We start from the raw sequence: 13779 nt of genomic DNA, 5'->3' as shown, positions 1-13779 counted from the left end.
CCTCCACTCATTACCTGTATTAATGGCACCTGTTTGAACTCGTTATCAATATAAAAGACACCTGTCCACAACCTCAAACAGTCACACTCCAAACACCACTATGGCCAAGACCAAAGAGCTGTCAAAGGACACCAGAAACAAAATTGTAGACCTGCACCAGGCTGGGAAGACTGCAATAGGTAAGCAGCTTGGTGTGAAGAAATCAACTGTGGGAGCAATTATTAGAAAATGGAAGACATACAAGACCACTGATAATCTCCCTCGATCTGGGGCTCCACGCAAGATCTCACCCCGTGGGGTCAAAATGATCACAAGAACGGTGAGCAAAAATCCCAGAACCACATGGGGGGACCTAGTGAATGTACTGCAGAGAGCTGGGACCAAAGTAACAAAGGCTACCATCAGTAACACACTACGCCGCCAGGGACTCAAATCCTGCAGTGCCAGACGTGTCCCCCTGCTTAAGCCAGTACATGTGCAGGCCCGTCTGAAGTTTGCTAGAGAGCATTTGGATGATCCAGAAGAGGATTGGGAGAATGTCATATGGTCAGATGAAAAAACTCTACTCATCGTGTTTGGAGGAGAAAGAATGCTGAGTTGCATCCAAAAACACCATACCTACTGTAAAGCATGGGGGTGGAAACATCATGTTTTGGGGCTGTTTTTCTGCAAAGGGACCAGGACGACTGATCCGTGTAAAGGAAAGAATGAATGGGGCCATGTATCGTCAGATTTTGAGTGAAAACCTCCTTCCATCAGCAAGGGCATTGAAGATGAAACGTGGCTGGGTCTTTCAGCATGACAATGATCCCAAACACACTGCCTGGGTAACGAAGGAGTGGCTTCGTAAGAAGCATTTCAAGGTCCTGGAGTGGCCTAGCCAGTCTCCAGATCTCAACCCCATAGAAAATCTTTGGAGGGAGTTGAAAGTCCGTGTTGCCCAGCGACAGCCCCAAAACAGGAATGGGCCAAAATACCAGCAACAGTGTGTGAAAACCTTGTGAAGACTTACAGAAAACGTTTGACCTCTGTCACTGCCAACAAAGGGTATATAACAAAGTATTGAGATGAACTTTTGTTATTGACCAAATACTTTTTTTCCACCATAATTTGCAAATAAATTCTTCAAAAATCAGACAATGTGATTTTCTGGATTTTTTTTTCTCATTTTGTCTCTCATAGTTGAGAGACATCTTTTTATGTGGGAGAACTTGCACAATTGGTGGCTGACTAAATACTTTTTTGCCCCACTCTATTTGCCCACTCTTCTTTACAGAACTGTTCAAGTTCGGTCAAATTGGATGATGAGCGTTGGTGGACTGTTATCTTCAAATCTTTCCACAGATTTTCAATGGGATTTAGGGCCAGGCTCTGACTGGGCCACACGAGGACATTCACTTTTATCTCCCTCAGCCACTGTGTACTCAATTTTGCTGTGTGCTTCGGGTCGTTGTCGTGTTGAAAGGTGAACATTCTGCCCATCTTCAACTTTCTGGCAGAGGACAGCAGGTTTTCCCTCAAGAATTTGACTACTTTTCCCCATCCATTTTTCCTTGTACCATAACGACAGCCCCAGGCCCTGCGGCAGAGAAACACCCCCACAACAGGATGCTGCCACCTCCATGCTTTACTGTAGGTATGGTGTGTTGTGGATGGTGAGCTGCATTGGATTTCAACTAGGTGTACCATTTGGTATTGAGGCCAAATAGTTCGATTTTGGTCTTATCTGATCATAAGACGCTTTTCCACTTGGCATTAGAATCTTCGAGGTACATTCTGGCAAAGCTCAAAATGAGCTTTAATGTGGCCTCTTGAGAAGTGGCTTTTTCCTTGCGACCCTCCCAAACAAGCCACAATTGTGGAACGCTTGTGAAATTGTTGTCACAATTACACAATGACCACTCTTAGCCATAAAATCCTGTAACTCCTTTAAAGTGGCCATTGGCCTCTTGGTAGCCTCTCTTACCAGTTTTCTCCTTGCTCTTCCATCCAGTTTGGAGGGAAGGCTAGATCCAGGGAGGGTCCTAGTAGTACCAAACACTTGCCACTTCTTTATTATGGACTTTGCTGTGGCCCTTGAGATTGATAAAGCTTTTGACATTTTTTTGTATCCATCTCCTGCCTTAAATGTAATGAATTATTATTATTATTATGTCTGTCCACAACTCTATCCCTCAGATCTTTTGAAAGTGGCTTGCCACCCATAGGCAGTTGTTTGCTGTCAGTTGCACTACCAAGCAAGGGAATGCTCCAGGAACAGCTGTATTTATGCTTCACTAATCACACTAATTACAACTGATCACAGGTGGAAGCCAGTAACCATGGTCTGCAATGGAAATAGTGCTAACTTACACCTGATTGAATCTTAGTATTTCTTGTTTTTTATTTTTTATCATTTTTCTGAACTGTAGCTGTGATGTCTTTCACTTGGATGTTATAGATTGCATTGAGTAAGTAAAGCTGGAAAAAATATTGGTTTGTGTTTTCATTTAAGGCTGTAAAGCAAAAAAAATGGGAATATTTCGAAGGGGATGATTATTTTCTATACCCACTGTAGATGACCAGTCTCCCTCCTGTCTTTTTTCCACACTGCACTGCATCTCTGTCTGCTTGAATAAGATGATATCCATCCAGCATTAAAACAGTGTCAGGTAAATCAGGTTTAAGGCAACTCTCTGTAAAGCACAAAATGTCAAAGTACTTGTATGCTCCATGACCCGGTATAAGTGCAGACAGTTCATTCATCTCATTTTGACAGCAATCAAAAATTTTCCATTACAATAGATGGTAAACCAGTTCTAAAACCTTTTCGCCTTGCTTTTATTCTCATGCTAGCATGTCTCCCTCTCCATTTGTAGACAAACAGCTCCTGTGGTAATGTGAAACTGAGCTGCTTAGGTGCTCATGACCGCAAGGCAAGTAGATGTTTATGAGAGTATTTATTACACCCCACTTTAATTTTCTCAGTGTCTCTTACCGTTTTAGGTATTATAGACATTAAGCTGCCTTTAGGTCCTCTGCGTGACTCGAGAGGAGCTGGCGCCTGGGTTTGTATATACTGCCATTCGTTGGTAAATTTAAGATCCATTTAAAATCTACTTATTTGATTTCTAGCAGGTACTATCAGTGACAAGGCAGAAGCCAGATCAATTCTAATTGGGATTAATAAAGTATCTATCTATCTATCTATCTATCTATCTATCTATCTATCTATCTATCTATCTATCTATCTATCTATCTATCTATCTATCTATCTATCTATCTATCTATCTATCTATCTATCTAATCTTAAATAAGACTAGTAACTACTAAATAAATTCAGAAACAAAAAGAAAAGGAGTGAGAAATACAGAGCCTCTGTAAAAAAGATGATGCTTGCATAGCACCCGGATGATATATATATATGTCACACATAGGGATATCCACACCATAAACAAACCAATTCTTCTTACCTCATCCACTACCCCCTTGTTGATATTAAAGGTGATGTTGAACAAGATCTTTAGGATCTCCATAGCCCTCTCAGATACATCATGACTAAGAGGAGGTGCTGCTTTGTCAGTAAGCACTTCAAAGATGTCAGCCCATCGTGGTTTTAGTGTGTTCTCCAGCAGATCTGTTAGCAGAGCAATCCCACGATCCTAAGGCAGTAGACAAGAGAGTAACTTTTGTGGTGTTATTTATAAACATTTAGATTTGGGAACTGTCTGAAAAAGGAAATATAAAAACCAGAGAAATACAATTAAATTGATGTTTTACACTGTTATCCACAAATTCTAATATCACCAACAACAAAACCAAATGTCAAGGATCTTCATCTCAATTAATATAGATACAGGTTTACAAATGGACTTTATAGGTATCACACTTGAAATTGCACCAATAATTCACCAACAAATTACCCCGAATTAATTCAATCTGCACTGAAAAGCTATATAAATATCTAATATGTTGGACCTCTTTAAAATGATTACTGATATAATATAGCTGAACCCCAATTAAATTCTTATGTCCAATATGAAGTTTGATAACGAAATGTTAAAAACACACAGGCATCAACTACCCACACACTGTAGATAATGACGTAAACAGCTATTGTTTCCATTGGTGTACAAAAAAAAAAAAAAAGAGACAGGTCGGTCATTGTAACAGTAATGCAAACCATCTAGACACAGTACTTTAAATACACTTTAAACAACTGCTACAGTTCCTTTAATCTTCTTGGTTAGTGGTCCTTTTAATTTCCCATTATAGAAAATCCTTTATCATACACAGCATTAGTTAATGTCATGGTACATCAATTTCTTCAGTGACCCAGGACAGGCTTTTCTCTTTTCAAGCAAATACCTTAACAGCTTCACAGCTGTTTGTTTTTTGACTGCATATACAGTGACATTATATTTTTTAAACTGGCATAATGTCTCCTCCCTCTGCATTGCTATGCTAATTTCCTTTATGACCCGTTTTCCAACATCGCAATTAGAGAAGTGGAAAATCTTGACAAAAATGTATTTAAATTGATGCAGCACAAGCACAGTCTAAAAAAAGAATGAATTATATGCACTGCACCTGCTGCCGATTCAGTGTGTGGTTCCGCATTTAATCAGTGGGTAAGCGGAAACACAGGATTAGACATTAGGGAATGCAGAAGCAAGGATGAATTGTAGAATTAAATTTAAGATAATAAACACCCAGTTCTTGACAATAAATCAAATAATAAATCTAAGTAATTATTAGTACAATACATTTAGCATAATACTATACAGAAAAGAAGGCCATAATCATAAGATTGTATGATAAAGAAAGCAAATAATTATGTGAAAAAAAAATATTTTACATTAATATACATTGAGTTTAAGTAGGTGTAGGTCACATTCCCCATAAAGTCATTAGTGGTTCCACTCTTGACTGTTACCAAGGATTATAACAGAAGTCAGCAATAGATTTCCCCATTCTTACAGACAAAATTGTAACACTTTTGTGTTTGGCAGGCAGTATCGATTGAGAAAAACACATTAGGACAATAATTATCTTACTAATAATACCAAAAATCAAAATGCAAAGGAATCCTTAAGGTCTCAAAGTCTGTCCTTTGTTAACCAGTTAGGAAACAGGAGCACCCATTTTTTTTGCTTCTACCTATAATAGCTTTTGTTGATATTCCTCTGGTGTCCTGTTGACAATGCCAACAAAACTTTAGTTCTAACTGAGAACCAGGAGACATGTGTATGTATGAGTGAGAGTCTAAAGTATAAAATGTGCCAAGACCAAAATTCAAGGTAAGCCAAGATACTAAACAATCAAAGTCATAAACCCTGCTAAGGCTGAGGTCTTTTAACCCTTCATCATTAACTAAAGCACACAATATAACTTTCAGGAGTCATGGGACAACAACGAGGGTCGGTAACAATTAGTCTGAAAATAATTCATTGTACGTCTCAAACAATGTTCAAGACCTTGGTTGACTCATTTTGTATGTCCATTTGTTCTGGGGGATATCTGGATGATAAATTCATCCTATAGAAAACTTAAAGCAAAATATTTGCTAAATTCGAGAAATACATCTTAGAACCCTAACTGTTATAACAAATGAAGAAGAACAATGTAGTCAAAATATTTCCTTAATAAACACATTAACTAATTTCTTATTAGTAGGTATTTTTTTAAGGAATATTAAATTGGCATACTTTGAGAATCTCTCAATATCCACGAAGATAGTAGTAAACCCTAGGTATAAAGTAACTCCTTAAGAGAATCCATGGCTAAATCTATCTATGGACAGGCGTGAGGAGGAATGGGTTGTAAAAGACAGACTGGAAACCCCTGATTATTTTTAGGTCTACCACAAATGTCACTCATGTGAATAAAACTCTGAAATTAGATTACATTTTTTTTTTCAAGCAGAAAGAAGTTTGTCAGTTTGGGTGATTCCTGGTTGATCAAAAATATAGAAGTGTGAGCTCAACTTAAAACAACTCATCTAACTTTAAGTGATGAATCAAGTGAATGAAACTAACTCTTCAGGATATTCAATAATACATGATGAGATTAATTAATTTACCAGGCAGTAAAATCTTTGCTGATTCCATGGCAAAGCCTTCATTGTCAAACTGTCTGGAAAGGGCATCTGCCTTGCCATTTTTATTCCCTAAGTAACATGAAATGCAACTATACTAACTTACTTGCCAACAGCTCACAGTTCCCAGCATCTACATTTTGTTCAATGGGGGTGAATGTGTTTGGAAAAGGAGGCACAGATATAATTTGTTAGTATTTGGAAACTGCTGGGAAAGAAAGGTGTCCACAATAATACCAAAAACTAAGTTAGTTAGTAGTGGTAATTACAACTCAAAGACACATGATATCCTACTGTATATGGTGTTCCACAAGGCTCTATCCTGGGTCCGCTGCTCTTCTCAATCTACATGCTTCCTTTAGGTCAGATTATCTCAGGGCACAACGTGAGCTACCACAGCTACGCTGATGACACACAGCTGTATTTATCAATAGCACATGATGACCCCGATTCTCTTGATTCACTAACACAATGTCTGATTTGTATTTCAGAATGGATGAATAGTAACTTTCTCAAGCTAAATAAAGAGAAAACTGAAATCTTAGTGATTGGCAAAAATGGATACAATGAGGTTATTAGAAATACACTGGATGCATTAGGATTAAAAGTCAAGACGGAGGTAAAAAGCTTAGGGGTAACTGTTGACTGTAATCTGAATTTTAAATCGCATATTAATCACATCACTAGGACAGCATTTTTTCACTTAAGAAACATAGCAAAAGTTAGACCTCTTATATCATTGAAAGATGCTGAGAAATTAGTTCACGCGTTTGTTTTCAGTTGGCTAGATTACTGTAACGCAATCCTCTCAGGAATACCCAAAAAAGACATAAATCGTTTGCAACTAGTGCAAAATGCAGCTGCTAGAATCCTAACCAGGAAAAGAAAATCCGAGCACATTTCTCCAATTTTGATGTCACTACACTGGTTACCTGTGTCATTCAGGATTGACTTTAAAATTCTGCTTATGGTTTATAAAGCCTTAAATAATCTAGCCCCAATTTATATATCGGAATGCCTGACATCTTATATTCCAAATTGTAACCTCAGATCCTCAAATGAGTGTCTGCTTAGTATTCCAACAGCAAAACTTAAAAAGTGCTGAGGCGGCCTTCTGCTGTTATGCACCTAAAATCTGGAATAGCCTGCCAATAGGAATTCGCCAGGCTAATACAGTGGAGCACTTAAAAAAACTGCTGAAAACACATTATTTTAACATGGCCTTCTCATAACGTCACTGTAATTTAATCCTGATACTCTGTATATCCAATTCATTATAATAACTATTCATGGTGGCTCTAAAATCTGTACTAACCCCTGCTCTCTCTTCTGGTTCCTTTTCCGGTGTCCTTCAAGCCACCACCATGTACTCAAAGCACCGTGATGTTCCAACAGTGATGGATTAAAAGCCAGAAGTCTGCATGACCATCATCATCAAGTCCTTCCGTTAGAACCCTAAAAACAAAGAGGACTATTTTCATTTATGTTAGGTAGAATGCCCAGAGGGGACTGGGTGGTCTCGTGGCCTGGAACCCCTGCAGATTTTATTTTTTTCTCCAGCCGTCTGGAGTTTTTTTTTGTTTTTTCTGTACCCCCTGGCCATCGGACCTTACTCTTTTCTATGTTAATTAATGTTGTCTTATTTTAATTTCTTATTTTGTCTTTTATTTTTCTTTTCTTCATTATGTAAAGCACTTTGAGCTACTTTTTGTATGAAAATGTGCTATATAAATAAATGTTGTTGTTGTTGTAAAGTCCACTTTAAAGTATAATGTAAACTCTGCATGACATAATATCCGCACTGAAGTAAACAATTTCTTCAAAGAGTCAAAGACCTATATAAAAAAATTGAGAATTTTTTTTAGTCAAAACAGTAATGGGAGAGATTCTTAAACAAAAAAACTCAATAACAAATGTAAAAATTGTAAGGCCTACAAATTGTTGCACTTGTTTAATATTCTCAGGTGTTTTCCAGTAATACTGAAGTGACTTTAGTTTGTTCCATTTTAAAAAACCACAGCAAAAAATGTGACAACTTAAAAATGTTTCAGAGGTCTTTAAAATATGTCACTTGTACTGTGTTCTGATTAGGCATTAGGACCATAGCAGAAAAAGTGTGAAGCGTTCCAGACAGGCAACAGAGCAGGCCATGTTCCCTACTGGTGCATCCAAAATAGTCTCACCCCAACTCAGCCATCCTCCATACTACCACCTGAGGCAGTTGTCTAGTGAGGCCCAAAAATGGGGAAACTAAATTATATCAAAGTATCAAAATGTCCTTGAGAGAGAGACAACTGTAAAAAACCCAGCTTAAAGACAAGGTCAGTGTAGAATCTTTATAAATGCAAGAATTTATTGGAAAGTTGCAAAAATCTGAAAAGGCAAAAATGTGAAAAGGCAAAAAGTGAGTCAAAAGCAGAGCAAACAAGTCCCAACACACAATTCAGAAAAAAAAATCCAAGTAGAAAAGTGAAAATCCAAATAACCGAAAAATTCAGTACTTAGAATAGTTGTTCACTCAAAGAAAGTCAGAGAATGAATAAAGTGCTAAGTGACTCACTTCCTGCGTGAATTTATAGGCTGAAGTTGGTGTGTTAGGAATGACATAAGGATGGTCCTCCCCCTTGCGGTTCCACCCACAAAATACAAGTAGCATCAGAGAACATAATAAATGCATAGATATAAATAATAACAAAATTAATTAAAATTGTATTACCTACACACAATGACAAAACAAAACCAAAATCAGAATTAATATAATAAGCATACAGGTAAGCTGTTAACTTACGACCACGTTCATTTCCGACAGACCAGTCGCAAGTCAATCTGGATGTAAGATAGAACCGGTATATGTATTCAAACCTGACTGTATGTATAGTACTGTATAACAAGTCCCTTAAGTCATAGTTTGTTTTATATCCTTTTATATAATCATTCTTAGCACATTATGTAGATTTTCTATCTTTTTTTGTAAATTACTTTTTATTTATTTGTTACTGTTTCTTGCAGGAGTGCCGAACCTTTAAAAGCTTCATGAATACTTTCTTTGTCTGTGTTATGTTGCTTCAATCAGCGTGACCCTCTCCTAGTGCTCAATGTGTTAACTGTGAGAGGAGGAATTGTACTGGCAGAGTATAAGCACTCATGCATTTTCTGTTTTAACATTCCAGCCTGTTAATAATAAACATTAATAGATAAAGGAGTTCAGTGTGGTTTCATTACCCCTTTGTGGCGGTTTGCACAAAGCGGCACATCGTGAGTCACAACACGGAAGCTTCGGAGGTTAACTGGATTCAAAGCCTGAGTGTAGCCGTACAGCGTGTGCAGTGAACACCAGTTACAATGGGATAACTTAAAGTCGCATGCAATTGCACTTGCTTTCTTTCCTCCCTTATACTGCTTGATCACCTCCTTTTTGTGTCAAGATCAATTGCCTTTTTTCCTGTAATTATAAGACAAACGTAACTGAACTTCGTCAAAACCGTTGCAAGCAACAAACTAAGGTCAAGATGAATGAGTCACTGAATAAGGAGCTGGCATCGCGAAAATTGTTGTTTGCCCGTGAGATGCTGTAAGTTGATTGGTTGTTAAGATGCACCAGTCATAAGTGGACGACCACCTGTAATAAGAAACATACTGAAAAGAATGAAAAAAACTTGAGCCGGAGCAGCAACTCTGTCCATACCACAACATACTGTAGGCTGTGTTGATGGAGTCTGCACATTACTGTTTAATTCCATGAAAAGATCAAGATATCATCGATATATACCAAAATGAAAACTTCTAGCACATCTCAAAAAATGTCTTTAACAAACGAAAGGAAAATGATAAGAACATTGGGCAATCTGTACGGAATGACCCTGTATTTATGAAGATAAGAGGAGGTATTAAAAATAGTTTTGCCTTCTCACCTTTTCTAACGTGCATCAAATCCAACTTACTAAATATAATGGATTTTGTGACTTGATTAGGCAGGGAGGAAACCACTGGAAGGGGTTAACTGTTCTTTATCATGATTATCACAATTTTGTTTAGTTCCTGATAATTCATACATGATCACAGGGACTCATCTTTATTTTGTACAAAGTAAAACCAATCCCAACAGGACTGTTAGGCAGCTTAATAAACTCATTGCATAAATTATCTTTTATGTTTGCTTGTGTTCAACTCAGGCTGAGTTAAAACATACATTTTTTCCTTTAGACAAGTAAACAACAGGCAGAGGATCCACAGCATGTATTGTTGGGGGTATTTCCAGTGATTTCTGTTTACTAAAAACATCCCCTAATTCTTCATATTGGGTAGTATTGCAATAAATTGGTGGATGAATGAATTTGGCAAAGCAATGATCACCACAATATTCCCCTAACTTAAAAACGCCTCAGAAATTATATTTTTGGGGGTTATGTTTCTTAAGCCATAGGATTGCTAAACTGAATCCAGGGGTGGGTGGTGTTGTGGATTGTTAATGACAAAAAAAAAAAAAAAATCAATCTTTCAAAGTTAAGAGGATGAACTCTAAAATGTCTCTCCCAATAGGCTCATCAACAATGGGCAAAATGTGGTTTAAGACGGATTTTTGTTACATTAATTTGTGCAAGAAAATGAAGTTTTCTGCAGGCCCACTATCAACCAAAGGAGAACCTTAGTGAGGTTTAATTGAATAAGCATTACTAAACTGTTCCAACAAAAGGAATTGTTTAGAATGTTTTGTTACACCTGCACTTAATCCAAATTGCTATGTTTTTATCTTGTAACATACAGTAGTCAGGCTGAGGACCAACAGTTTGAAGCTCCACAATAAAAAACATCAACTCTCTCTTAAATGCTTGTTGTGCTCTAAAGATCTTCCTTTTTTCTTTTCGGGAAAACCACTGAGTAACAAACCCTTTGTGTTCAAAGATTGAAAATTATCTGTTTTTATTTCAAATCACATAAAATAATATTCTCAAACCAACTTAATCCAATTCAGAGCTACCTCATTGCAGGGCCATTCACCTATACTCTAATGAGTTGGGAATATATAAGGAAAAGCCACACAGACAGTGACAGAAAGTGAAACTCTGGGTGGCCAATCAATGGGTCTGATAATCAGGACTTTGGGTCCATGAGGCAGAAGTACTAGCCACTACACCACTGAGCCAAACTTCATATCACAATAACGAGATATTTACTTTAACACTAGAATTACCAGAGCCTACGAAAAAACTCGTAAATCCGTCCCACCTTAAATCGCGTCTTAAATCCGTTTGCACCTCTCCGCCAGAATCCTTTGTCATCTAAATGTGCTGATAAAGCTACTAGCAGCCAGCTATTCCATCCCCCCACCGACTTAGAATGAACTTCTCTCCTAGCTCAAGCCTTGCCTTGATTTGATTACCTGGGATTGAAGTGGAGTTTTACAGTGGAAATAATTCTAGCGTTATTTGGAATACACGCATTTCATGTGTGTTCCATTTCTATAGTTGGCTGTGCAAACACATTTTTAAAACAGAAACGTTTTTCATATTCTAATAGTAAATGACAAAATGTAGGCATAAACTATATAACGTATGAAGCCTGAAGTCCATATATCAAAGAAACACTTTCACAAAAGGTACAAATAAAAGAACACGTGCGCCTTCATGCAAAAAAAAAAAAAAAAAAAAAAGCCGCGTTAGCATGCCACATTGACTTTCTTACTACAACCGCCGTGGTGGCGTAATGGTATCAGCCCCTGACTGGGAATCAGAGGGTGGCGAGTTCGATTCCGCACGGCTCCACTTCGAAAAATTAACTGCTCTTATTCTTACAATTTTAGAATAACAATATAAATTTGATTTCAGTCTGTAACAGCCGGTGTAACTTATGATACTGGTAAAGGTTAGCTTTTTTTTTTTTTTTTTTTAATTCACTTTTCATTCTCGCAGTCACATTCAGAATCAATCCATACAACCCCATCTGACACAGCTGGTTTCACATAAATAAAAGTGCACTTTTATTCAAGACTATAACCGAAGAATAAAGAAAGCAAGTTACAGTTGGTGGTTGATACAACAGCTTGCGTGGTGCAATGTTAAGAACTGCTGATTTCCGATCCGTGCTATATAAAATCATCACATTCAAATATTAACAGTTCCCACACACCCAAGGTCCGCCATTCCTACATTTACAACATGTGTACTTGTTGCAGTGTACACACCTCTCTGTGCTATGGTTCCTATTACAGTGAATGAGCACCTGACACTGTACTTTCTTCCCTGGGGGAAGCTGAGGTCTTAGAACGGAAGTTTGTTGACGCTGTATCATCTTTTCTTTTTCCATCGCCTTTTCCTGTAAGAAGCGACGACGAAGTTCCTCTGCAAGGTGAGCCATGAACACTCTTCTTTTCTCAGCGGACCCCGTGCATGCCTTATACAATACGTGTGCGTTCATCGCTGCTAGGTCAAGGATGTTGTACAACACAGCAACCGGCCACCTGCGTGTTCCTGTGCGCACTGAACAAGCACGCGCCTTCTGGTCCATGATGTCAACGCCACGCTGGGGAAAAAAGAAAGACAAATGTATGTGACATTTTGAAGAAATCATTTTATCACCAGAAGAGCACCAGAGTACTTCGTCACACTAATATTTTTTTCATTAGCATACCTTCATGTGGTTGTAGTCTGTGACCGTGTTTGTTTTTTTTTTTTTTTATCTTGCCCAATCTCCACATCATGGTGCATTGTGCTGAGAATGCAGACAGACTTCATCTTTTTGGGCACATACACTGTCAGCATGGCACTGGGAGATCTAAACACCAGCGTGGAGAATTGTTCGTGTACTGAACTGACTTTAGCTGCAGGTGGAAGTTCCCGTCGCACTTTATTCATGGTGCCAAGCAGAGCTGTATTGCGGTGCAGCAGTCTATTAGCCAGCGAAAGTGACGTGAAGAAGTTGTCTGTTGTTACGGTTCTGCCTTTTTGGATTGCGGCAGATTTGGAGACAAAGTACATGTGCAATGCCACTCCTTATTTAGGAAAAGATCCCAGTCGTCCCACGGGAGAAAGACTTTCCGAGTCTGTGGTCATAAAGCTTATGGAGCCATTTCTGGACAAAGGCAGAACCGTAACAACAGACAACTTCTTCACGTCACTTTCGCTGGCTAATAGACTGCTGCACCGCAATACAGCTCTGCTTGGCACCATGAATAAAGTGCGACGGGAACTTCCACCTGCAGCTAAAGTCAGTTCAGTACACGAACAATTCTCCACGCTGGTGTTTAGATCTCCCAGTGCCATGCTGACAGTGTATGTGCCCAAAAAGATGAAGTCTGTCTGCATTCTCAGCACAATGCACCATGATGTGGAGATTGGGCAAGATAAAAAAAAAAAAAAAACAAACACGGTCACAGACTACAACCACATGAAGGTATGCTAATGAAAAAAATATTAGTGTGACGAAGTACTCTGGTGCTCTTCTGGTGATAAAATGATTTCTTCAAAATGTCACATATATTTGTCTTTCTTTTTTCCCCAGCGTGGCGTTGACATCATGGACCAGAAGGCGCGTGCTTGTTCAGTGCGCACAGGAACACGCAGGTGGCCGGTTGCTGTGTTGTACAACATCCTTGACCTAGCAGCGATGAACGCACACGTATTGTATAAGGCATGCACGGGGTCCGCTGAGAAAAGAAGAGTGTTCATGGCTCACCTTGCAGAGGAACTTCGTCGTCGCTTCTTACA

At 38.4% G+C, this 13779-nt stretch overlaps 1 protein-coding gene across 4 annotated transcripts in view; it reads right to left on the bottom strand.

The window, feature by feature from the left end:
* The window catches only part of LOC114660724 (synembryn-A-like), a 284885-nt gene that overhangs the window by 65012 nt on the left and 206094 nt on the right, over positions 1 to 13779 (bottom strand). For all 4 annotated transcript variants that reach the window (XM_051933704.1, XM_051933705.1, XM_051933706.1 and 1 more), the window contains one exon: positions 3453 to 3641. In XM_051933704.1, coding sequence (XP_051789664.1) covers positions 3453 to 3641 — 189 coding nt within the window. The remainder of the gene's footprint in view (positions 1 to 3452; positions 3642 to 13779) is intronic.

This window comes from Erpetoichthys calabaricus, chromosome 11 (genome assembly GCF_900747795.2).
Source record: "Erpetoichthys calabaricus chromosome 11, fErpCal1.3, whole genome shotgun sequence".
Taxonomy (NCBI): domain Eukaryota; kingdom Metazoa; phylum Chordata; class Cladistia; order Polypteriformes; family Polypteridae; genus Erpetoichthys; species Erpetoichthys calabaricus.
The sequence above is the reverse complement of the archived record's forward strand: the minus strand, read 5'-3'. Positions and strand labels throughout refer to the sequence as shown.